Source organism: Macaca nemestrina, chromosome 6 (assembly GCF_043159975.1).
Source record: "Macaca nemestrina isolate mMacNem1 chromosome 6, mMacNem.hap1, whole genome shotgun sequence".
Lineage (NCBI taxonomy): Eukaryota > Metazoa > Chordata > Mammalia > Primates > Cercopithecidae > Macaca > Macaca nemestrina.
The window spans coordinates 89,516,964-89,541,914 of record NC_092130.1 but is presented as its reverse complement, the minus strand read 5'-3'; the positions used below and the strand labels follow the sequence as shown (position 1 = coordinate 89,541,914).

Below are 24,951 nucleotides of genomic sequence, written 5' to 3'. Positions count from 1 at the left end.
CATATTAACAAAAGATCTCAGCAGACAGAAATAACGGGCCCAGACTAAAATGATGTACATTTAATACTGAAAAACATCAGGTTTTGCTCTTGAGTCTGCATCTTAATTCTACTGGAAAGCAGTGTAACTGTTAACATACTTTGGCGACGTATGTGAAAATGGCTAGTAAGTCAGTATTGATTTTTTTTTTCTTTCAGTTTCTGTCTCTTCTCTGTCACATACAGATACAGTGCATGGCCAAAGTGATTCTCAAATTGTGAAACAAATGATTATTATTTGGGATGTTTGTCAAATTCACATCCAGAGATTCTGAAGTGTGGCCTTGAAAGCTGCACATCTAGCAAACTCTTCCAGGAATGTATAGGGATTCTGATGCAAGTGAACCATGGCCTACACTTTTGAGAAACAGTAGACTACATTGATAGACTTCTATCTGCCATCTGCACCAAACAGATACAGATTAGGATGTATTCAAAGAGACTTAACACCAGGTCAATTAAGATACTGGAGATACAGAACAAAACGGGTTACATTTTCAATGTCCTCAGCTGACATAAGGGCCACTGAGAAGAAGTGACCACAGGGACAGTTTTGACTAGTTTCTAATGTAGTTTCAGGAGATAGTGAATGCTGTCACCGCACTGGCTAACCATTTGGCAGGGATTTTGTAGAAGGGATTAAAGCATTGAATTTGGTGACTGAGTTCTCTACAATCTGAGATTCTAGAATCCTCAAGTCCTGTTCTTCCCAGCCCCCCACCCCCCAGCTTTCAAAGCTAATAATATGACTTGCCTTAAATATTAAATTAAAAGACCTTTAAAGAGAGGTAAACTGCTTCTGGCAAAATGTGATAGTGATAGTTCTGGCCTAAAAAACAGGAGCATGCCAAACACAAATTTCTGTTCACTATATATAAAAATTCTCTTAGTTATGACCAGAAATACTCAGCCAATGACTGAATAATAGAAACTTATGTTTTGAGTGGAATTGTGCTAATATTTTATGCATCCCTTTGCTTTGATATGGCTTTTTTCAAATCCAGGTTCCCATCCTGAAATTGCTGACCGAGCTTTCACTTATTTTCATACCATTTTTCCTCTGTCTAGCACGTACTGAAAAAGCTTCTGGCTATAACAGAACTGCTTCAACAAAAACAAAACCAGTATACAAAAACCAATGATGTCAGGTAGCAGCCTTCGCCCCAGTGTTCTGCATGGATTCATCATGCCCAACATGGTAATTCACTTCAGTATAATATCTCCTTTGCTCTTGCCAAAAAATAGCACACTTTTCCACATTCCAATGATGTGTGAGCTATGCAAACAAAATCCAAGATTCTGCTAGTGCATAACTATGCCAGCAACCTTGTAAGCTATCTGTGCAGGATATTTGCACTATTTCCACATGGAATCAATCTTTAACAACCTCTGAGCCTTGGTGTACAGATCACCTTTCACAAAACAAAATGCTATGACTGTATCTTGAACTTTGAAAATATATTTTCAGTACACGCAGTTGCCAAAGTTTTGCTCTCTCTTAGAGAAAGAACTATGAAATCAACTGACACATTCTCTTATTGACAATTGTGTATAACTGGATTGCAGACTGTTCTTACTGTAACTACTTCCTGATTAGGAATATGACCATTTGACTGTTCAATGATTATTTGTATTTACAGTTTCCAGAGTTTGTCATTATAATAGGAACAATCTTTGCTGTATACTTTTAAAAAATACTGTGCTATTTCTCTTGCTGGAACTGTTGAAAGAAAATATATAGAATGATCTATTGCTCATCAGCTTTATTTTTTAAACATACTACTTATTTTGTTGAAATTGTCAAAGACTGTATTTAGATCTCATAATGCTTTGTTAAATGTTTACAACAGTAAATAGTTTGAATTCAGTAAATATTATTGGTTGTTGTATTGATCAATGCATGTTACCCCTTCATTTCATAGACTACCAGTTTCTTTTATGTTAACTAGAATGTTTTTGTTAAAAGTTATTTGTTCATTATTTGTGCTACCCTACCCCTTTGATTATGCAGACAAACCTCATCAGCTGCCTAACTTATCCATCTTTGAACTTCTGACTACTTGTTGTATCTGCTGGACATTTAGTTCAACTGTATAGTTTTATTTACTTCTGTATGTGTATTTTTGTGAAGTATTCACAAAGGTTAAGTTAAAATAAAACCAAGGGATATCTTGCATAATTGATTACTTCTGTCTAAATAGAGCTAAGAATTTAATTTATTTTCTTCCTCCTTCAGGGGCAGTTTAAACCTTAGCACCAGAGCAAGGCCCAGGGAGAAGCTGAAGCTTTAGATCAGTATTTTTGCTGATGGCCTCTTTTGAAAAGGATTCTATATATGCAGCAATTCCTTCCATCTCATAATTGTGCAGGGCAGGTATGACATATGGAACATATGTGGCAGAATGACATTGGTAATAAAAGTGGGTGAGACAGGAACCCAAGGAGGTGTTCTTACAGTAAGGAAAGGCCTAGATTCCAAGAGCAACACTTTATGCTGTTCCTCTAATGTATAAAATACAGGAAAAAAAATGCTAAAGGTTTAAAAGATGTCTGCTTAACAGTTTCAAGCTACAAAAGGCAATTATTTCTATGGGGGCTGCTAACCTCTGTGGCTTCAATCACAGTTTAACATTGATACCAAAAATCTCAACATGTCCCGTGCTCCTTTTCCTTGAAATCAACTCAATTCATTCCATTCTCTCCCTTCCTGGCTTTATCAAATTACTCTCCTTTCCATCCCTTCTGTTTTATAGCTGGACTTGGAACAACCCAGGTGGTCTCCTTCCTTAGTTACATGATAGAAGATAGGGAGGATATGGACTAGTCAAGATATTTTGCTATGCACTTTGGTTCCCACTAATCACGCCTCAATCTTTAGCCATACTAACCTGTCAGTCTGAAATCCTTCTCCCTTTTATTTAAAATCACAAACCTGACTCATCCTGCTTCTTATATTTTAACATCATTTGTCTCTCAAGTTGAAATGGAAACTTGTTACTTACCTTTGTAGGCCCTGTAGTAACTAGCTTGTCAGTGTTGAAATAAAATCTCTCACACTTTAACTTTTTTAATGGGGCTGGGTGGGAAAATTTTCAGTGATAAGTGTGGACCTTGCTCTGATGCCAAAGTTTGGCGATCTGAAAGGGAAAATGAGAAAAACTGTGAATATCTTGTAATTCTGTCTAGAGCCTAGAAGCAATGTACTTAACTAGGACCATGATGGAGGATTTATAACTTTTGGCTTCTTCCACTCAGCTTTTGTAAAATCTCACGTCATGAATTTTATTCCTTTCACTCCAGAATGAGGGAAAAAACAAAACAAAACAAAACAAAAAACCCCACAAAACTCAAGCCTACAGTTTGAAGAATTGTTAGAGAGATGAATATGCACATAGTAAGCATTGCCTTAAAGTAGATGTAATTATAATGGTACTTACCTTTCTGGAAAGTACAGCCTGGGATGTACTGAGACTGAGGAGGTGTGTGTATCTGTGCAATTTAATTAGATTTAGGACACTTGAATTACTCGGAATTCCTTCAAGCCAGTTTTCCTGAAAAGAATTCTGGCTTGATATACAGCCAGCCACAGTTCGGTTCCAATTATAACAGTTAGCAATTACTGAATACTTAAGTGTATGCAGGTACTGTTCTAATTAATCCTATAAAGAGTGGGCATTATTATTTTCCCCATTTTCAGTGTGGGAAACTGGCACTTAGAGATTTAATAACTTACCAAGGTCACACAGTGAAACAGAGGCAGCCATGATTCATATCTAAGTAATTTGTTGTAATAGTCTGTGCTTTTATATTTTTAAATTGACTCATTTCAATTTGAATTACATTTTTCGAACATATTTGGTCTGCACAATTCCTAGTAACTGTTATAATCTACTTACACGGATTCACTTATAGGTGATCTAATAGGTTAATTAAAGGCTGTGGTGACGTATGCCTGTAGTCCCAATTACTCAGGAAACTGAGGCAGAGGATCACTAGCGCCTAGGAGTTTGAGACAGCCTGGGCAACACAGCAAGACCCTACATCGAAACAAAATTAAAAAACCATAACCGAATACACAAGTGGCTTCTGCCTACTTATCTATACTAGCCTAAGAGTTTGATGTAGACAGCTATTCAAAATCATGTATTTGTTTTTTTAAAAAAAACCCATTTGGAAATGTTTTTGGGTAAGTAAAGAAAACAAATAATATTCATTACCCAGACAACTGGCTTTCAGTACCATGTAATAGTTGAAATACCTTCTGCAGTTTAATAGTAATGGACAAATAGCTAAATGTATCAGGATGGCATTCAAAAAGCCATTTATAAAGGTTTCTAGAGGGCAAAACACATTCCTTAACACTTTTAAAGCTAGCTACTAAGTTTTGGTTTTTGTGGTGCCTTTTTCTTAAAAAAGCATAGGTTTGCCTATCATATTTTGCTTAAAAAATTAGGCAAGTAAGTTGCAGCTTTAATTTGATATTAGTCATGATGGAATAAGAATATTCAAAACAAGTGCTATTCTAGCTCTTTTGAAGATGGTTTATTTTACATAAAGTTACTGTGAAAGGGAAAGAAAGTAATAGAAAAGTTTTAATATATTTTGTTTTCACATTACACTTTTTAAATAAAGTTAAACGCTTGATATGCTTCCTACTTCTCTTGATTAGTTAGCATTGAGAAATCAACTTCAAATGGTTAGAGAGATTCTACCAGGTCGTCGTCAGTCCATTCTTCCTAAGAAGGAAAAAAAGTGTGGTAAGGAAAACACTGAAGCATAACCAGTATTGTTTACCTCTTACCTCCCCTTTAGGAAAATGTTCTCCTCCTTTTACCCATGTGGATTACAAAAGATAAACCAGGAAATTTTGTAATAGTTCACTGTTAGTAATGTTGGCATGGTCTCACCAGACTACTCCAATGAGGAATAAAGGTTACAACTGTGACCTTCTGCCTCTGATTATTCACTTACCTGACTTGACAGAAAATTTGTTTTTAAAAGGGGGTAAGGGAAAAATCCTTGGAAAATAAGAAATAAAGCAAAAATGTAGTATGTATGCATATTGCTTCTGCTTTCTATGAACACAAGAAGGATTTTTCATCAAGCAAAGACAGAAGAGAGAAAAATCCCTTTAATAATGGACAACAGTACTGTACGTAAGGAAGTATGCAAAAAATGAAAAAACCCACAACTCTATAATGCTTATACTCTTGGAGAACAAATCTTAATAGTATAATCACACCAGAATGTGTAACAAAAATGACTTAGAGTTCATCTTTGGAGTAAAACATACCTCCTCATGTTTGGACTTCTTTGAGACGTAATCATCATCTTCATAGCCTTTCCTCTTCTTCCTGTAATTATGCAACTATCAATAAGCAATCTAATACCAGCCACAGATACTATAAAATGTAAAATAAACTAGCAAGGCCATATGCAATATCATGTATATACTGAAAAACATAGGCCTGGATAAATGGAAAAAGATGAAGAGTTATGGGTAGGGAAAATGATACTTTTAAAATCAATCTTTAAATTAAATGCAATTCTAATTAAAACCCCAATAAAATTTTTCATGGAATTTGTCAAGTCTAACACTGACCTAGGAAGAAGTGTGAAAAAATAGAGAATATAAAAAAGAACAATGTTGGAAGACCTTGTCCCAGTTATCTTCAAAGCATACTACAAAAGCTATGGTAATTAAAAGTGAGATATTACAAAAGCTATGGTAATTAAAAGTGAGATCATAAATCAATGATCAGACTAGATTAAGCAAAGTAATGACTATGCAGAAGTACAAATTTAATGTGTGATAAAAACTGTTTCAAATAACTAGGAAAAACATGAAATAAAAAATGAGCTGGGACCTGCCGGGCACAGGGGCTCACAATTGTAATCCCAGCACTTTAGGAGGCCGAGGCGGCAGATCGCCTGAGCCCAGGAATTTGAGACCAGCCTGAGCAATGTGGCGAAACCTTGTCTCTACAAAAAAAATTAAAAAATTAACCAACATGGTTGAGCACCTGTAGTCCCAGCTACTCGAGAGGCTGAGGTGGGAAGATCACTTGAGCCCAGACAGCAGAGGGTACAGTGAGCAAAGATCGAGCCACTGCACTCCACCTGGATGACACAGACTTTCTCAAAAAAGTGGGGGTATGGGAGCTGGGGCAAAAATTAGTATTTGGAAAAAAGTTGTGAAAAACAATAGAATATATCATATATAAATAAATACAATCAGCCTTCTGTATCCTGTGGTTTCCACATCTGTGGACTCAACCAATTGCGGATTGAAAATAAGGAAAAAAATTCTATCTGTACTGAACACGTACAGACTTTGTCATTATTCCCTCAAGAATACAGTATGATAACTATTTACATAGTATTCACATTGTATTTAGGTATTATAAGTAATCTAGAGATGATTTAAAGTATATGGGAGGATGTGTACAGGTTATATGCAAATACACCATTTTGTATTAGGGCATCTGTGGATTTTGGTTATCAGCAGAAAGTCCTGAAACCAATCCCCCATGGATACTGAAAAATGACTGTATATAGAATCTATAAAGCACTACAAACCACAAAAATGTGGCCAGGCGCGGTGGCTCATGCCTGTAATCCCAGCACTTCGGGAGGCTGAGGTGGGCGGGGGTCAGGAGCTTGAGACCATCCTTGGCTAACATGGTGAAATCCCATCTCTACTAAAAATACAAAAAATAAAACTAGCCGGGCGTGGTGGCATGCACCTGTCGGCCCAGCTACTTGGAAGGCTGAGGCAGGAGAACTGCTTGAACCCGGGAGGCAGAGGTTGCAGTGAGATCGCGCCACTGCACTCAGGCCTGGGTGACACAGCAAGACTCCATCTCAAAAAAAAAACAAAAAAAAACAAAAAAACAAAAGCCAGAAAATTGGACAAGGGGAATAAATAAGCAACACAGTAGAAATATAAGTGACTGTTAAACGTGGAAACTTCAATGCCCCATAATCAAGAAAATGCAAATTAAAATACCAATGTGATACTTTTTCACTCAGACTAGCAAAAGCTAAGCATTGATAATTACACGTTGTACAATATGTATGAAAGATGCAAAGAAGAAGAAAATGTGACTTATTTCATAAATACATATGGATATACGTGCAGAGAAAAGGCTGGCAAAGGTAAACAACTGCTAAGTAACTTCTGAGGTCATGACAGATTTGGGTTTTGATCAAAAGGAACTTTGGTTTCACTTGTATTGACTGACAAGGACCAAACAGTTTTTGTGTCATGAAAAATAAAGGTAAAATAATTTTGAAGATCAAGGAAAACAAATATTTAGTCCTAAAGTAGCACTACTCATGGTAGTGAGTACCAGGGCTGTTCCATGAACAGTTTGCACAGTTTGCAGTGAGTTAAGTATAGGAATTGTGTTTTGAAGGTTTTTTTTTTTTCTTTTTTTTTTTTGAGAGTCTCACTCTGTTGCCCAGGCTGGGGTGCAATGGCGTGATCTCGGCTCACTGTGACCCCTCCGGGGTTCAAGCAGTTCTCCCTGCCTCAGTCTTCCAAGTAGCTGGAATTACAGGCACCCGCCACCACGTCCGGCTAATTATTGTATTTTTAGTAGAGACGGTGTTTCACCATGTTGGCCAGGCTGGCTGGTCTCGAACTCCCGACCTCAGGTGATCTGCCTGCCTCAGCCTCCCAAAGTGCTGGGATTACAGGTATAAGCCACTGTGCCCAGCCCTAGAAATTTTTAATAGTAATCTGATATAATTTTATGACTGTTGAATCTAATAAAACTTGAGCTTATGTTTTTAGTCTTCACTCTTCTAGTAATTCATTTTTTATTGAATTTTACACAAGTATACATCTAGTGAATTTTTTTAAAAAAGTCCTTCAGTTTGAGAAGCACCCCTCAAGTACTCATAGGTATTCAGAATTTGCTTGGCCCACCCAGTACAAGGCAGATGGCAATCTGGAATAAAATGTAAGCTATGGTAGTTAGGAATTCTGGATTATGGTCCATTCAGTTACTTAGCTAGAAAAGGTAGGATTAATAGTTCAGTGGTCTAATCCAGGGGTGGATAAACTTTAAAGAGACAGTAAATATTTTAGGTCTTGCAAGGCCCTATAATCAGTTTCTGTTTCAACTACCTAACTTTTCTGCTGTATCATGAAAATAGCCATAGGTGATACATAAACGAATGGGTGTGCTACATTCCAAGAAACTGTTCTAAAGACAGCTAATGGGCTGGATAGGCCTGATAGGCCACAGTTTGCCAACCCCTGGTCTAATCCCATTTCAAAATCAATGCAAAAAGAACATAATCAGTGCTGCAATACTTTTATTCATTAAAGCCAACATTACTTCTCTGTAACCACTCTGAAAAATTCCTGTTACCACTGAAACCCGGGAGTGAATGGAATCCACCAATTTCAAATTCTGTGCTAAATCATGCTTTGTCATTATAGCTCTAACTATAATAAAACAACCTCATATTCTGCACACTTCCTAACTCCCTAGATATTCCCTGACTACAACTGTATAGGTAAGGAATTTGAATCATGTGTATTTGACATAAGGGCCTTGGAATGCTGTTCTGGCTTTTCATAGGTATCCAGCAGCACATATTCACCAATTACAGAAATAATACCTCAATACATCTTAAATATAAAATGCCACAGATAACTCTTACTAAATTTTAACAAATACAGTATAATTTTAAGTAACAAAATGCATCCCAAAGGAAATAGAAAATGACAGTTTAATTAATCCTAGTACCTGTCCAAATTCCCAACTGCTTAAACACCTAAAAGAGAAAGTTTAAGTGGATCTTTCAATTTACAAAGCATGCATTGCCAATTTTATGGTGATTTCCACATTCAGCTTACATATCAATTAAGAGACATTAAAGGTGTTATGTCTAGCTACAAGAAGAAATTAAATAGCCTATTTTCCTACTGGCTTTATCGTCAATATAAAGTTTGTCACTGAAAGCAAGTATGCCAACTTTCCCTACTCTAGCTAACAGAAGTCTGGAACAGCATATTTGTTCCTCAGACCAGGTATCACAGCTTCAGAGAGACCAAAGATTAAAAGGACAGGAAAAGGTAAAAGGATTCCTTAGGAAGACCCTGACCCCTGAAATCCCATGAGAAGTAACAACAGAATGGCCTGCAAGCCTATGAGTCACAGCAGGATCAGAACTGCACAGTGAATGCCAAACTATTAACTTAATCTCATTAGAAATGTCCATTCAATAAAGGAAATCTGATTTAATGGATCAGTCAGCTTTCCTCAAATGAGCAAACACCAATAAAATGATTTACGAACCAGTTGGACTGAGTAACAATTATGTCTATTGATTAACACTGTCACATCAACTTACGTGATTACATTAAGTGCAAGCTCAGCAGAATGACATCGCTCCAACTTCTGTTTCAGAACAGCAACTTCTTCAGATCTGGGTGGCTCATACTTTTTTACTAAGTTTCTCATGCCTATGTGGATACAAAAAAGAATTTAAACTGAATAAGCAAACCTTCTTATAGTAGCGGAGCTGGTTACTTTTCCATTTTGTTATAGGAAACAACAAAACACCCTGCAAATGACATGGTTATTCTTCTCAGGATTTGCATCATTCTGCATTTCATTTTACATTAAAATCCAATAAGCACTGCATGTTTAGTTGAAGTAATTATGGCTCTCTGCTGTTTAGCCCATATCATATATAACATAAAGCACACTGTATAATCTAGTATTTTTTGAAAATCCTACTGGGGTCACTTCTTGTTCAGTTTTAAGACTTAAAAAAAAAAATCCCTAAATGATTTAGTGAACATGTTTTGTTCTCTATCACCAACCATCTTTGTAATATTCTATTCCATAGATAGTGGGCCAACAGTATACTTCCTCTTTACAAAGTAAACTGTTATTACACAACATGCAATAAAGGAAGGATGCTTAGTAAAAATTTGTTAATAATCCTTTGCTTTAACAAAAAGCAGACCCTATACAAAAATGTCCACTTCAGGTTAAAAGCAAACTACTATATCAGTAACTTTATAATTGCAAAAGCATCCTCTAGCTGATCTTGTTATTCAACTATAATAAACCAAAGAATACCAATTTCAACATTAGGGGAATAATGAGATCCAATGAGCTTATTATTACTGTTAGCCAGCCATGTGATCCAAATGACTACACTAGTGACCTATTTCATAATGCAAACAAAACAGTATTTTTAATTGAAAACTCAACACCCTTAGGACAGTATCTGTGTTCCAAAAATTACCAGTATCTTAGTAGCATTAAACTTCTGAGTGTTTCATAAAGAGCTGTTTTTATTTCATTTTAAAATAAGTGGAGCAAAACAAAGGTATTGAGAAGAAATCAGTAATAAAACTAAGCTATGAAATGAGTACACTGGAATAAGACCCCCTTTACCTACTAAGTTCTATGATCCTAACAGCTACAGTCAAATCACAATTAGCTTTTAAAGTGAACCCCCTAGTGGCATAACTAAAGACCTACAGTTTATAATTCATAAACCACAGCCATCATTCTCCAAGAAGGAAGCCCTCAGGATCACTTCGAGCAGAGAATCAAGAAATGATAGAGATGCCCTGAAGCATCTTAAATTTTAAAACACAAAATATGTAAAATGTATACCCATTTACTCTCATCGAAGATCAAGATTTCAATCTTGTATTTTACTGGTTTAACATTTAATTACATTACAAATTTAATCAACAAGAACAATTTACACAAGGTTTGGAAACAAACATGATTGACCTTTTTTTTTTTTTGAGATGGCGTCTGACTCTGTCACCTAGGCTGGAGTGCAGTGGCGCAATCTCTGCTCACTGCAAGCTCTGCTCCCCGGGTTCATGCCATTCTCCTGCCTCAGCCTCCTGAGTAGCTGGGACTACAGGTGCCCACCACCATGCCCGGCTAATTTTTTGTATTTTTAGTAGAGATGCGGTTTCACAGTGTTCACCAGGATGGTCTCCATCTCCTGACCTCGTGATCTGCCCACCTCGGCCTCCCAAAGTGCTGAGATTACAGGCATGAGCCACCGCGCCCGGCCACATGATTGACTTTTAACCCCAAAGAGTAGCTTAGCAGCCATGACCAAGTGTGCCATGGGCAAGAATGAGGAATGGAGAATGCTGGTTAATTCAGCCAATAAGTAGAGATTCTACTCAACTCAGGACAGGGTTTCTCAACACCAGCACTCATAACGTTTTGGGCTGGATAAATCTTGGTTATTCAGGGCTGTATTATTTTCCCAACCTTGCTATTAAAATTATCACAAACATGACGGCTTAAAACAACGGAAATCTATTATCTCATAGTTCTGGAGCCCAGAAGTCTGAAATCTGTTTCACTGCACCAAAATTAAGGTGCTGGAAGGGCCACACTCTCTCTGGAGGCTCCAGGGATAAATCCATTCCTTGCCTGTTCCAGCTTCCAGTGGCTGCCTGCTTCCTTTGGCTTGCAACCACATCACTCCAATTTTCAAGGCAAGCATCTTTAAATCTTTCTCTGCTGTCTTAACGGTGCCTTCTCTGAGTGTGTCAAATCTTCTTCTACCTTTCTCTTAAAAAAATAATTTATCTACAAAATAGAAGTTACAAATTTAAACATTATCCTTATTTCCCATTACATCTTTTTCAGTGCCTAGTATGTTTCTTTATTCTTTAAAAGGATCCTGTTGTCAATCTCTAAATCCTTTCTAAATCGGACTCTCTTTTCACTCTGCATAAGTTCTATATATATGAACACTACTTCCTTCTATGTACCTTCTATTTGTTCTAGACCAATGTGTCTTTCATGCTTCCATAATACAGTAATTCAGTGAAAAGAGATCTAAACAAAAATCTATGTTGTATTTCTAGTTAAACACCAAGATATTTATTTAGAAAGGAGCTTTGTACTGGAAGAACATTTTGTAAAGTGTTCTCATTTACTTACTTTTCATTATATCTAGTAACTGTGACAGGCAAGTTCTGTTCTCTCTCAGCATCAGACTCTCTGATAAATAACTGGTAAAGAAAAGAAAAAAAATGTAATCTATTGAAAAGATATAGCACATTGAGAAAACATGACACCATAAATTATTTTCCTCCATCCTCATCAAAGGCAATTAAAAAATTTTTAAATTTATGAATGTATAATCTATAACTCTTATGTTTTAAGGATTTATTAGCAATTACATTAAAAGATGTTTACTGTTTTAAGTTTAGTGACATTCAGGTACAACCTTTCAGAGACAAAATAATATGTAAGTAACAGTAACAGTCAGTACTTGTAACATTTATATCTTTTAATATAGAAGCCCAATGAGTCTAACCTTACTTTACAGATGAGGAATCTGAGTTACAGGGATGAACAAGTCATGATCTTGTAACTTGTCCAAAGTAATAAAGCTAGGAAGCAGCAAAACTGGAATCTGGCACTAGTAAGGATTCTCTGTTCCCTTAATAGGAAAGCCATTTTACCTATAGTTGCACTTTTGGGAAGTAACAGACATTCAAACCAACCACCTAACGCTTTATAAATCTATTACATCTTATTTGCATCAAGTCCAAATCAAAGGTGTTAAACTTCTTTATCAATGTGATATAAAATCCAAATTACCTGTTTTTCTCAGAGCTGACAGTATGAAAATATAATTTCTATATTTAAATTTTTAGTTACTCTGAAGTTTTACATACCTGAACTTGACCTATAATTGATAAAAGCTCAAATGAACAGATTCTAAAAGTATTAAATAGTTTTTCAAACACAAATGCAAAAAAATTATTTTTCTCTTGGGTGTAATAGTTACAAAAATAGAAAGCAATGCTTTAAGAACTCTTGTGTCTTTATCCAGATTGAAATTTTATTATAAAGTTTTGGTAACTGTTTGATGTTACATCATCATCATCTATTGTGGGAATAAATTTTGGATCTGAAAATCAAGAACTCTCCTGACAACTATAGTAAAAAATAACTAGTTTTTTCCTTTCCCTTTCCTACCTAAAATTACTCCCATTTTTGTCATCTTCCTTTATTTTTACTCTTCATTTCCTTTTGATTTCTTAAGCATAAGGATCATAGGTTTGGTGCTAAGAGTTGGCTGACTACTCATTAGCTCTGTGAAGTTAGCAACTCTTAACCTCAATTTTGAATTTGAATTTTAATATTGTGGTGTTTTAATAAAATCCACAGGCAAATAAGAATACCTAAAGTAGCAGATGAGAAATAAAGCTCTAAATCTACAAGAAAGAGACGAAAACCTAGAAATAATGGTAATAATCCTATGATTAATAATCTGAGGCATTATCCAGACTCTGACAACAGCACAGGGGCTTTCCCTTTTGAAATGAGCAATAAATGTAAACCCTATTTCCACATATCCCAAAAATTTGCCTGTAAATCAGCTGTAAGTTAAAAATGTTTGGAAAGCATTTCCCTAAAAAGGGGGGCTGGGGAAGGCCCAATGTCTAGTCTCTGGGAATGTTACAAAGGCCTATTAAATTTGCACGGAGCCAAAGGTATCACAATTTCAATTTTGCCTACCTGGAATTATACTGAACTAAACTTCTAAGATGAAATAAACTCATCTGGACCTTAGGATGCTTCATCCCACTCTATGTAACTAAAATCTCATCACTGAAGAATTTATATATGCACTATATACAATGCTTCAAGATTAATCAGACTTTTGGTTATTTGAACTGTGGAAAAGAGGACTTTTGTTCCCTTACAGAATGAAGTCCGCAGGCCAGGTATGGTGGTGTGCACCTGTCACCCCAGCACTTTGGGAGGCCTAGGCAGGAGATTACTTGAGTCTAGGAGTGACTGAGATGAACCTAGGCAACATAGGGAAACCCCAACTCTACAAAAAAACAAAAAGATTAGCCCGGGTGTGGTGGTGTGTGCCTGTGGTCCCAGGTACTCAGCGAGCTGAAGTAGGAGGATCGCTTGAGGCTGGGAGGTTGAGGCTGCAGTGAGCTATGACTGTGCCACTGCATTCCAGCCTGGGTGAGAGTGAGATGCTGTCTCAAAAAAATAATAATAACCAACCAACCCCCCCAAAATTAATGGAAGTCCACATCTTAACTCCATATACATCAATAATTTACATGACTGTCTTTTGTAACGCAGAGATTTATCTTATTCATTTTCATATTCCTAAAGTGTAGTACAGTGATAGTAGTACACAGAAGGTATTTAATAGATGTTTGCTTAGTAAATAAGTGGAGATTTAAATCACTTTGGGATTAAATATATATATTTATATACAGTTGGTGAGCTGTGTTTGCAGAGAAGAGGCATATCATAAAATATAAACCTACAATCCCTTATCCTAGATGCAGATGTGTTGTGAAATTCTTAAGTATTCATGTCTTAGAAAAGTTATCTGGTGCATATATTATGAAATGTGAAATACTCAAGTGATGTCTATAATCAGGAATATTAAGATTTCTGCAAGGGAACACAAATATTCCTATTAAGTGAAAGAAAAACTAAATACAATCTGCTCTATCTGCTGCCACCTTATCAGTGGATTCTGAAATTATGGATAAGGGATTATAATCATGTAAAACAGTTTTAATTAACTTTAGGAAGTTTTATCAGCTTTCTTCCTCAGCTATTTCTAAGAATGAAATCAAGCAGAATCTCAAAGGTCATAAATTGAGAAACTTAATACAGAAACTAAAAATGTCTAATTGGCTGCTAGCTTGTGCTTCAGTTAGTTAACAATATTTAACTTCCACGTGTCATACATGCTCTACAGAAGGGGAATAAAGATAAAACAAGGCAGACGTATTTGCTGCACTCAAGTTGCTCATCAGTTCACAGGACCTTCTAAATTTGTCATATACTGATAGCTATATCAGTCTTTCAAGGATCACCTGGTTTACTCCTACTTTAATCCTAAATGTATCCTCCTCTTAGTTCAACAGTATTTTTCATGATGTTTAAAGACTTCCTTAAAAGGCAATTTCATTTCTTCTTTTCACCAACCATCCCAGCCACAAGGAATATTAAAGATTATAGTCAGAAATGATTCTATGAATAAATAAACTCAGTGACTGAATTTGACCTAAGTTAAAACACTAATTAATACCTTTCCATAGTAATTCCAGCCCTGGAGGCACTAGATAAAATGGCAGTCAGGGCAATTTGGGAAGGTGTGTATAAAAGGTAGGCATCCGTCAATGCAATTCTATTAAGAAAGTCATCAGCTGTTTTCCTCAAAATCTCTGGATTCTCCAATATGGGGTAGCGGGTCTAGAAAGAAAGTTTGCAAATGTTACCATTTCTGAGGGTTTAAATGGAGTATAACAACAGTTTAAAATTACACAACTCATATTAAGAAATATGTGCTATAACATATCTAAAGTTCCTAGCACAGTACTTGACAGTGTCCTCAATTTACATTAATTCCTTCTCTTGGTCCTTTTCCACCTGAGTAGGAAGGGGAAGGAAGGGAAGCTCTTAGAGATTCCACTGAGTCTAAAGTAGGGCCAAGAAATACATATTCCCAGGTAAATGCTTCTCTCAGGCAACCCAGGTGATTCAAATGTAAGGCCACATTTAGGAATACACCTTATTTTTATATGAAATTCCTTCTACTTAAAATTTACTTTCAGAAAGAAGTAAATAAAAATGAATCTCAATTTGATTAGAACACACTAGACTTCAAATTCCCACAGAAAAAGTTTTAAAATATGCCCAAGAGATGTGGAAGACCTCCTATTTCCTGACAGTTCTTCACACCCTATAAAATAAACCATAAATCTGAAGTCCTCAGATATCCATGTTCGACACCTAAAGCAGTAGGAAAGCTTTTCTACACTCTGAAATAAAGTATTTAAGAGTCAATTGTACAAAAATGCCTCGCCTGTGATATGAGAAATTAAGACCCACTACTCTGACCACAATGCCTCCCTTTCTAATATATTTACTCATTTATTTCACAGCTGTTCTTCCTCCTCTGAACCTTTGCTCACTTATCTCTCTACTTGCTCCCACTCACCAGTGTCCTCTGCTCCTCATTTCTCTCCTGAATTCCCTGCCCCGATACACTGCCAACAAATTTCTGGAAAAACCAGAAGTTGAACAGTGGTTGAATCCAACAAACTTCGCTTTGCAACTATACCAAGATTTCTGAGTACTGCCAGAGAAAACAATACGAGCAGAAAGTCTGGAAATGTTACTGTAAACTCATATTCATTGACCTCAGCAAGGCTCTTAAACACTGCCAAGCAACCATAGTATTTCCACAGACAGTTTACTCTCCCATTTTTCAGTGACTGCATAAATATTTTCCATCTGTCTTAACATCTTTGATAATTCTCAGCAACTCCATCACTCTCAGAAAACTATTTCTTACCAAAGAAAGGCGCTATTTCCTGCCAACACCAAATCCTGAGGCATAACAGTATCCTAAGCCCATAATTTCCCCTTTTCCACTGTTAAGAGAAAGAGCTATTATTCCCTCTAAGGCCAATTCTTCTACCTTGCTTCCAAATCCCATGCCAACCCCTTCCACCTTACTCCAAACAGACTATTTTGTATTTCATCTTTCTCTCACTACTAGCTCTTTGCATCAGTATTTAAATGTGCATCGGTCTCTTCCATAAAACAAAAAACAACAAAAAAAAGTATCACCCAGTCAGAAACTTGGGGGTTCTTCCTCTGTCCTCATCTCTATATACAATCAATCCTCATGTTCTATTGATTCTACCTAACTACAGGCTGAGCATAAATCCAAAAAATTCAAAATCCGAAATACTCCGAAATCTGAAACTTTCTGAGCACTGACATGACACTCAGGAAATTCTCACTGGAGCATTTCAGATTTTGGATTTGGGATGCTCAACCAGTAATCACAATGCAAATATTGCAAAATCGGAAAAAAAAAAAAAAAAAAAAAAGTGAAATCTCAAATACTTTTGGCCCAAAATTTTTTAGATAAGGGATACTTATCCTGTATCTCTGAAGCCCAGGAAGCTCTTTCTGTATCCACAACCTTCATACGAGTGAAGACCACCACCATCCTTAGCTTGGACTCCTTTAACAGTACCCCGTTATTCACTTAATCTATTCTAATCCATTCTCCACGTTATGCCTGACATATACAGATGCACAGTAAATACCTGATCCGTAAGGTTGCCAACATGATCTTTTAAAATTGCAAATCTAATCATGCCACTCTCTAAATTTAAACCTTTCACTGGTTTCTCTTTGCTCTATTCAAAATCCGTAACATTGTCTCTACAGTCTAGACTCTGCCTTCCACTCTGGCAGCAGCTGTCTGTGATCTCTTCCCCCTGCATTGCTAGGCTCTGTTCAGGTTGTTTAGCACAGAATGGTTTCTTGAATTTGACCTTTTTACCAGGGAAGTCTCTGATTGGAATGTTCTTCTCTCTCCTATTCCTACTCTGAATTGTACTTTAAATGATACGTTCTCAGAATGTTTTCCTTAGCTCTTAATCTGTTATCCATTGTGCTCAATAATACAGAGGGGAAAATATATTTTAGAGGGAGATATATATTCTAAAACCTTTAGATTGCAAGGTTCACAAAAGTTGAGACTGTTCCTGTCCTGTTTCTGGTTACATCCTCAAGCACAAAGTTTGGCACACAGAAGATACCCAAATTGAGCCACTGATCTAATATGAATGAACCAGTTCCTGATTTCTGTTTGATTCAACTTTGACTATCCAACTTCTCTTTTAGAGCCAAACAAAACAACTTAAAAGTTACTTCTGTCAATGTTTGTTTACTTATATTATTGATGCCTACATAGAGACTCAAGTTCAGAAACCTCTAAAAATATAAGTCACTTAGCAATCTTCTAGTTTAAGAATTTTTTATGGTTTAAATCAGGCCCAGATCCATGACAATATAATTCAAAGTTAGAAGAGGTATCTTAAGCCTCCATAATAAGCACCGTTCTAAACTCTCAATGGTCTTCATTACATCCCTGGACGTAATGAAGATCACTTAAATGAGAAACTCCATAAGTCCCACCCAACCATCTGAGTTAACAATTTCTCCAGATGACTGATGATGCCCACTGAAGTTTAAACACAACTGCCCTAGATGACCAGGCCAGACCCACAGGTCGTATCCATGCTCTAACAATGAGGATGACTATGAGGTTTTAAAATTTTGGATTCTTTTTGTTAAAGAATAGGAAAGGAGAATGTAGTATTAGTTTATTTTATATCAAATTTACCTTTAAGTCGATGAGGAAGCCCTCAAATGGTCTGTAAGGATTGTGGACAATAAGGTGGAAATTAAGTTGCTGTATAAGAAGTAGTTCATATTCCAGTATCTGTTCAAGTGCCTTCTCCTGTCCAAGAGGACTCTCCCGAAGGTTTCCAACAAACTGAGGACTAGATACATTGAATTCATCTACTTTGCAGGCCAAAAATGCACAAGTGAGCCTAGAGGAAAAAATGAAGCGGCAGGGGGCGGGGTTGGGGTGGGGAAGAAGAACATGCATATACTTTGAGAAGTATCTAAATATTTTATTTCTAAAAGTATATTCTATAATTGCCTAATATTCAAAAGTGACTGCTAGACATTGCAAGAATTTTTTTTTTAAAGATAGTTCCTGTTCACACTTCATTAAGAGACATAAGACAAACTATAAATAGGTCAAACCAATATTGCCATGGCATTCAAACATCACTGACTCAATGACAGTGTTATGTAGTACAACCTAAATACCTGGAAAAACAAATTAACTGAGGAATAAGAGCACTTTGTATAACGTAGATGGAATAGTTAAAAATAAAGCACATATGTGCCATATAAGTATGGGAAGAAAAGTAGGTTAAAGGAACATTGTGGAAGGCCATCGGTGGAGGTCTCTAAGGGCATCTGAATAAGAGACTATTATTTAAGGGACAAATGTGTGAAATTCACCTGGCCAATTCATGCTGTTCAGTATGAGAAAACAGTAAGAAAGCTACTGCAAAAATCAAGGTTGGCAGTGAGATCAAGGGCCTAATCTTGACTGGTGGAAATGGGAATCAAAAAGAGAAAACAGGTACAATGTCATTGAGAGCAAGCTCTTTGATGAGTCTCATACTAATTTCATCTTTAATGATAGACACAGTGCTCAGCAGAGAGCAGCAACAACAGACCTTTGTTCAACTGAAATGAGTAGGAAGCTATAGGATCCGTAAACTGACTAGATGTGGGAGGGGCCACTACAAATGATTCTCAGTCTGAACAACTGGAAGAACAAAGGTGTCAAATAGAGATGTTAGAGAAGTAGCTAATTTGAGAAAAACAAAATTTGAATCTGGACAAGTTGAAGTTCAGATGCCATCAGAATTACCGAAGTACAGGTAAATAGAGATCTTAAGTTCTGAATTAAAAAAAAAAAAAAAAAAAAAAAAACAGAATTCAAGTCTAAATTACCCTCAACTCTCTCCTCCCAAAAAAACTCAAAAGAGTATAAAGGTCTTCTTAAATGAAAACAATATATTAGACAGACATACTCACATTATTATCCTGGGGTGATATTCCATTACTGAGTTATTAAGATAAAAACGTTTGAAATACATACAAGCTGTACCCTAAGGGTTAAAAAAAATATATCATCAGGATCTATTCACAAATGTTAAATGTTAAATTGTGTGAAACAGAACTTATTTATGGAAAGGTTTCTTTGTAGAGATTACCCAGAAAAATACTAATACTCATTAATTCTTCTTTAATCAAAATAAATTGTGATGAATTACTACAGAAATGCCATAGCCAAAAGATCCTTTCCCATCCTTTGCTTGTCTATCCCTAGCCTACCCTGGCTAATCCTTCCTATGGTCACTGGATTTAAAAATACGTGAGTGTGTATGTTTTAGAAGTCAGAGTATCAAAAATGTCCTGAATTAGATAAATTCAGGAAGAAAAATACAAATGCTCACAGATTAACCAATCTTATAAAAATAATGAGCAAGGCAATAAGCCTTCTCTCTAAAGCCACTACATATTTGTGATATTGTTTTGTATCCATTCCCATGATTTGTGATCACTGCTGCCAACTGAATGGCAGAAGCAGCACTACCATTTACTGAATGCATACCAAGTGCCAGACTCTGTGATAAGCACAAAACTATCATCATGTTTTAACCCTTACAACAGCTTGGTGAAATATTGCTATCTCTACAGAGAAGGAAACTGAGTATCAATGAGGTGAACTGACTTATCTAGGTCACACAGCTAATAAGGAACAGGAATGAATTCAAGTAAGACCTGCCTGTACTTTTAACCATTATATCATTTGGCTGGAACCAATGAAATAACCACTAATCTATTTTATGATAGAAAAAAGAATATTTCCTTTTAAGTATTTTAAAAGTTTAGTTTTGTCATTATGTATAACAAAAAATTATTCACCAATGATAAACATGTTATTTAAAAATAAATTCCATAAAGAAGTTCATTAAAGGATTTTTTTCTTCATTTGATAAGATCACTTAAATTTACTGCCTCATTTTAGTTCTTTTGTAAGAATAAACCAAATCTGAAGATATAAACTAATCAAGTATACCTAAAACTCTCTCTGAATCTTTGATATCTCAGATGAAAAAAAAATTATAAATTCTATGGACTTAATATTTTCAACATACTTCAAATTTTTTTCAACTATAAAAATGGAGATAATTTCCCAGAAGATTATTCTCTACTCGGTCGTAAGCTAGTCACACTGTATAACTTTAAAATTTAACAGTCTTTTACTTAAGATACACTTCTATATTTGTTCTTTGCAACAAACCTGTGAGAGAATAACGTAAAGACATTTTAAACACCCTCCCACTCTAGCTTTTTTATCTTTCTGCTTTTTAATCTCAGCTACCTGTTTCTCCTCACGGTTGCCCACCCCAGCAAAAAACAAACAGGTCCTCAGAACCATACATCTGAAGCAATAAGACAATCTTTTTTAACCAAAGATAAAACTCCAGCTTCTACTAATTAAGGCTTAAAAAAATCTTATGGTATCAGTTTCAGCTGGGGCATATGATTACCAATTATGAAAGAATGCATTACTTCAAACATTTATTGGGTGTCACAGAGTTGGAAAAGCAAGTAGTCTATGTTCTAGTCCCAGTTCTATGGCTCACTAGTTGAGAACTTAGAGGAAAGTAATTTATTTTGTTTCTTTCTTTATAACATTACCTGACCTCAAATTTTTTTCTGACCACAAAATGAGACTTGAAATACTTTTGAAGATATGATACAGCAATTCATGAGTTAAGGCCTGAATTGAAAAAGATATAATGTGCCAAAAACTAATTAATTGTAACTAACGTGCATTTTTAACACTAGAGTGGACAGGGAATTTAGAAGAGGTCAAATTTCACAAGTCAACTAAAGGACATTATATTTCATCACTACTGTAACTTACCACAACAGACCTTGGCATTGCTGGCTTAAACACCGAACAGAATTCCAATAACCTTTTCTCATAGTATTTGCAGAGTGTCATTTCTTCATGAGGCTCAAGAAAGACTGGATCATTCGGAAGAACCTTTAGATCAACAATTACAACACAAGTTCAATGAATTCAATGAATTAAACAATTGTAAAACATTTTTCTCTATCCAGATTAAATTTAGTTTATATCTCCAACGAAGGGGAATATATCACGCCTCGTTTTCTTTATAGATTCGCTAATCATTACACAAAATAGCTGTAGGAAAATAATAAACTAAAACTGTACCATCATTTCACAACTTTTCGGAATGTCAGCTAGACCTTTGCTTCATTATATAAACAATCACGATAGGCTATGTGCATATGCTCACAGCTGTGATATCATTATTTACAAATTTAAAAGTAGATAGACTTTTTACAAATATGATTGGAAAGCTTCCAACATTCGTTTCTCGGTCAGTCATTACGACACAAGTTGTAAAAAAACAGCAAATGTTTCAATAAATTTCTGTTATTTTAAGCTACCCAGTCTGTGGTGATTTTTTTTTAAGGCAGCCCTTAAGGAAACTAATTCAGGTGCTAAAATCAGTGATGTGAATTAAAGGTAGAAAGTAAAGTAATTCAGTGTCAGTAATTTGGAGGCACTGAACACTTGCTGGAGTGGAGCTTGTAAGAAAGATTAAACCAGTCCTAGAGCTGTAACAGAAGGGACTTGGCTAGCGGGCCACAGTCCAAACCTTATCTTTAGTCACTTGGTTTGTATTCCGTCGCCGGTCTCCCGCCCTCATCCAACCCATTCACCACGAGGTTGCTAGAGCGCTGTTTCCAGAACGGAAATCTGATAAGGTTAGCTTCCCATTTTAAATATTTCAAAGGTTCCTCATCCTTTCAATGGAAATTTCAAACGCCTCACTTCCACTTACAAACAAGTTCCCTTCCTACCCTCCCCAGCCATTCCTGTACAGGTACTCACATTCGGCCACATACGACCACAAACACGTCCACGCACCAGCCCTGTAACTTCTGACCTCCCTCCCACTCTGCACGGTAGTTCTGACTGCCTGGAACGTCCTTTCCCCATTTTCTCCGCATTGGCTACTGGGAAAAACCTTCCCCAACATCACCGCTTGACAAGTGAACGGCTCTTGCCACGCACTACCTTAGCACACTACCTACTCTCTTCTTCACCACGTTACAAAGACTGGTTACTTGTCTGCCATTCGACCACGGGGATGGCGTTGTTCGTCTTTGTACCCACGGAACCTCGCGAGGTGCTCGCTTATTTTAATAGATAAACGCACTCCGCGCCGCAGAGGCAGAGAAATGAGGGAGTGAGACTGTCCTGGGAGCCAGAAGAGCTCCCGCAGCTGCTCAGAATTTAGTGACCAAGCAACTGGGCAACCGTCGGGAAAACCTCACCTTCCCGTTGGCCACCGCTTTGCATCTGAATTTGCGGTTGGCGTCGGCCCGCAGTCTTGCCAGCTGCTCCTCACTGGAGAAAGTCCAGTGCCGCTTCTGGCTACTGTTGTGGTACATTGTGGAATCGTGACCAGGTCCAGACAGCCTGCAGGAGACAACCCAAACGCAGCAGTGCCGTGGCGTAAAGCAACCGAACCCCCACCAAAGATCTCGCGGAAGCCTAGGGCGTCCGGCCAGCCGGCGCGGGCGCGCTGACGTCACGACTGCGTGTCCAGCGCGTACGCAGTCGCATTTCCGGAGCGGACTAGGAAGAGACCTTATCCAGGGTTCGTTGGGGCGCCCTCCGAGACGTAGGTGGGCGGAGCCTACGGAACGCCCCTCCCGGTGAGCCTGGGACATAGCTCCGCCCCTTCCAGGCAAGATTTAAAGGAGAAGCCCGGCAGGAATGTTCAAAAGAGGCATAAACTGAGGGTGTGGGATAGGTTGATGTAAATTCACAGGGTGTAATCAGAAATTAGGAAAGGACTTGGTAGGGTGTTCATTTTTAAATGGAGGCCTCACTGAAGTTGACATTTGTGAAAAGGCTTTTTCGAGTTGAAATAGTAGGTTGATCAATCATGTAGGGAGATCATGGGGCCCAGAAAGAATAGGTAAGATCTTCAGGCAGAAGCATTCCTAGCCCTTTTCAGGAGGAGTTTGGAGATCGGTGTTCTTGAAGTACTACCAGAAATCTCTGAGAATGGAACATGGCTGAAAAACTTGAAGCAGTGGATGTGTATTGGCCCTTACAGTTTGCCACTTTTGTTGCCTTGTCTATTCTTTCTCTGTGCAAAAAGCACTTTCCCTTCTGTTGATAACTAGCCAATCCTCTCCCCCTATTTTCACCTCTGAAGCCAAGATGTATGGTAGTTTTAGTTTTCTTGAGATTCCCATCTTCATTGCCTCTAGGGAATCTTACAGTAAGCTATCATGAATATTAAGGTATTTACTAGTTTTTAAATTAATAGGACTTTCAAAATTGCAGGTGAGATCCAAAATTTACGTTGATTCTGAAGTGTCCCATTTAGGCATACCTTATTCTCTCATGTATTTATTATATATCCAAATTTCCCTATGGCAAATAGCTTTTCTAAATAAATAAATAAATAGAAAGAGAAAGATGATGAGACCTAGAGAACTTAGGTCTTGAAAAGCCTAAAAAGAAGTGGCAGGATGGCTTTAACTCTGCTTTCTATGAAAATGTTTTTAGAGGCTTAAGATAGGGAAAGTCTTTTCTTGTTCATTTTTGTTGGGTGCAGTTGAGGTTAGAGTTTGCCACAGTTATTTGAATTCCTCAAACTTATGCCATTTGTGGTTTATAATTTTGGCGATCCACACACTCAACATATGTGGCTAATCTGGTGTTGTAAATTGGTTAAGAGAGAAAAAGAGAAAGAGAAGATTGAAGGGCATGGCAAATTGATAACAACGAATTGTGAACAACCTAAAATGTTGCATATGGGGGAAAGAATAATTTAATGGAGAAAAACATTAATGGTACAAAAGATAGGAAAATAAGTGATCTAGATAATTAAATGTCTATATAAAGTATTAGACTCATGACAGTTATATATATCATATAAATTCTTTTCATTTTGTTTTTCTGAAAGATATTTGACAACTCCTTAGTTTTATGTAAAGGAAAATAGAAATAGGCATTTAAAAGAGTTGGCAGACTATGATTTCTACAGGGATATGAGTAAAATTTCTGAATGTCACTTAGGAAAAATATATGAAAAACTTGGCATTGCTGGTGTAACTTTTTTTAAACCTTGAACAAATTTTAGTTCATGAAAATTGACATTGATCTTATTTTTCAGTTGTAGTAGGAATTGGGCTGTGTCTAAATTAACTGTCTGCAGAATACAATTGTTGCTGATGCCCTAACATTAAGGCTCATGTATGATTTTTTTTATTAAAGTAAGCAGACTGGATGCTGTGATGGTCTCCTACTTAGCCTGATGTGCGAAAGTGTTTCTTTGCTATTGCTACCACAGGAGGCACACTGGAAGGTAGAACTT

At 36.7% G+C, this 24,951-nt stretch overlaps 2 protein-coding genes across 6 annotated transcripts in view; one reads left to right on the top strand and one right to left on the bottom strand.

The window, feature by feature from the left end:
• Positions 1 to 4,682, top strand: part of LOC105475018 (RAS p21 protein activator 1) — a 124,645-nt gene extending 119,963 nt beyond the window's left edge. For all 4 annotated transcript variants that reach the window (XM_071098704.1, XM_011729967.3, XM_071098703.1 and 1 more), the window contains exon 25: positions 1,107 to 4,682. In XM_071098704.1, the coding sequence (XP_070954805.1) occupies positions 1,107 to 1,190 (84 nt within the window). In that variant the 3' untranslated portion in view covers positions 1,191 to 4,682. The remainder of the gene's footprint in view (positions 1 to 1,106) is intronic.
• On the bottom strand, positions 4,566 to 23,145 carry LOC105475019 (cyclin H). Of its 2 annotated transcripts, XM_011729969.3 has the most exons (9): positions 22,892 to 23,145; positions 21,444 to 21,566; positions 19,541 to 19,614; positions 18,261 to 18,471; positions 15,141 to 15,304; positions 11,996 to 12,066; positions 9,408 to 9,519; positions 5,332 to 5,392; positions 4,566 to 4,774 (listed from the first exon to the last, which is right to left on the bottom strand). In XM_011729969.3, exons 1-9 carry the CDS (start codon positions 23,006 to 23,008, stop codon positions 4,736 to 4,738), a joined length of 972 nt encoding a protein of 323 aa, XP_011728271.1. In that variant the 5' UTR covers positions 23,009 to 23,145; the 3' UTR covers positions 4,566 to 4,735. The 2 variants fall into 2 exon arrangements, with proteins under 2 accessions (XP_011728271.1, XP_070954806.1); XM_071098705.1 differs by having other exon boundaries at positions 4,566 to 5,392.
• Positions 23,146 to 24,951: the final 1,806 nt, after the last annotated feature.

Excerpts from the sequence above, each read along its gene's own strand:
- LOC105475019 (XM_071098705.1), bottom strand. The coding sequence starts at position 23,008 with ATGTACCACAACAGTAGCCAGAAGCGGCACTGGACTTTCTCCAGTGAG. Across the intron at positions 12,067-15,140 it reads GCTGGAATTACTATGGAAAG|TTATTTATCAGAGAGTCTGA; the intron begins GTATTAATTAGT and ends TTTCTTTACCAG. Across the intron at positions 9,520-11,995 it reads GTTACTAGATATAATGAAAA|GCATGAGAAACTTAGTAAAA; the intron begins GTAAGTAAATGA and ends GTATCCACATAG.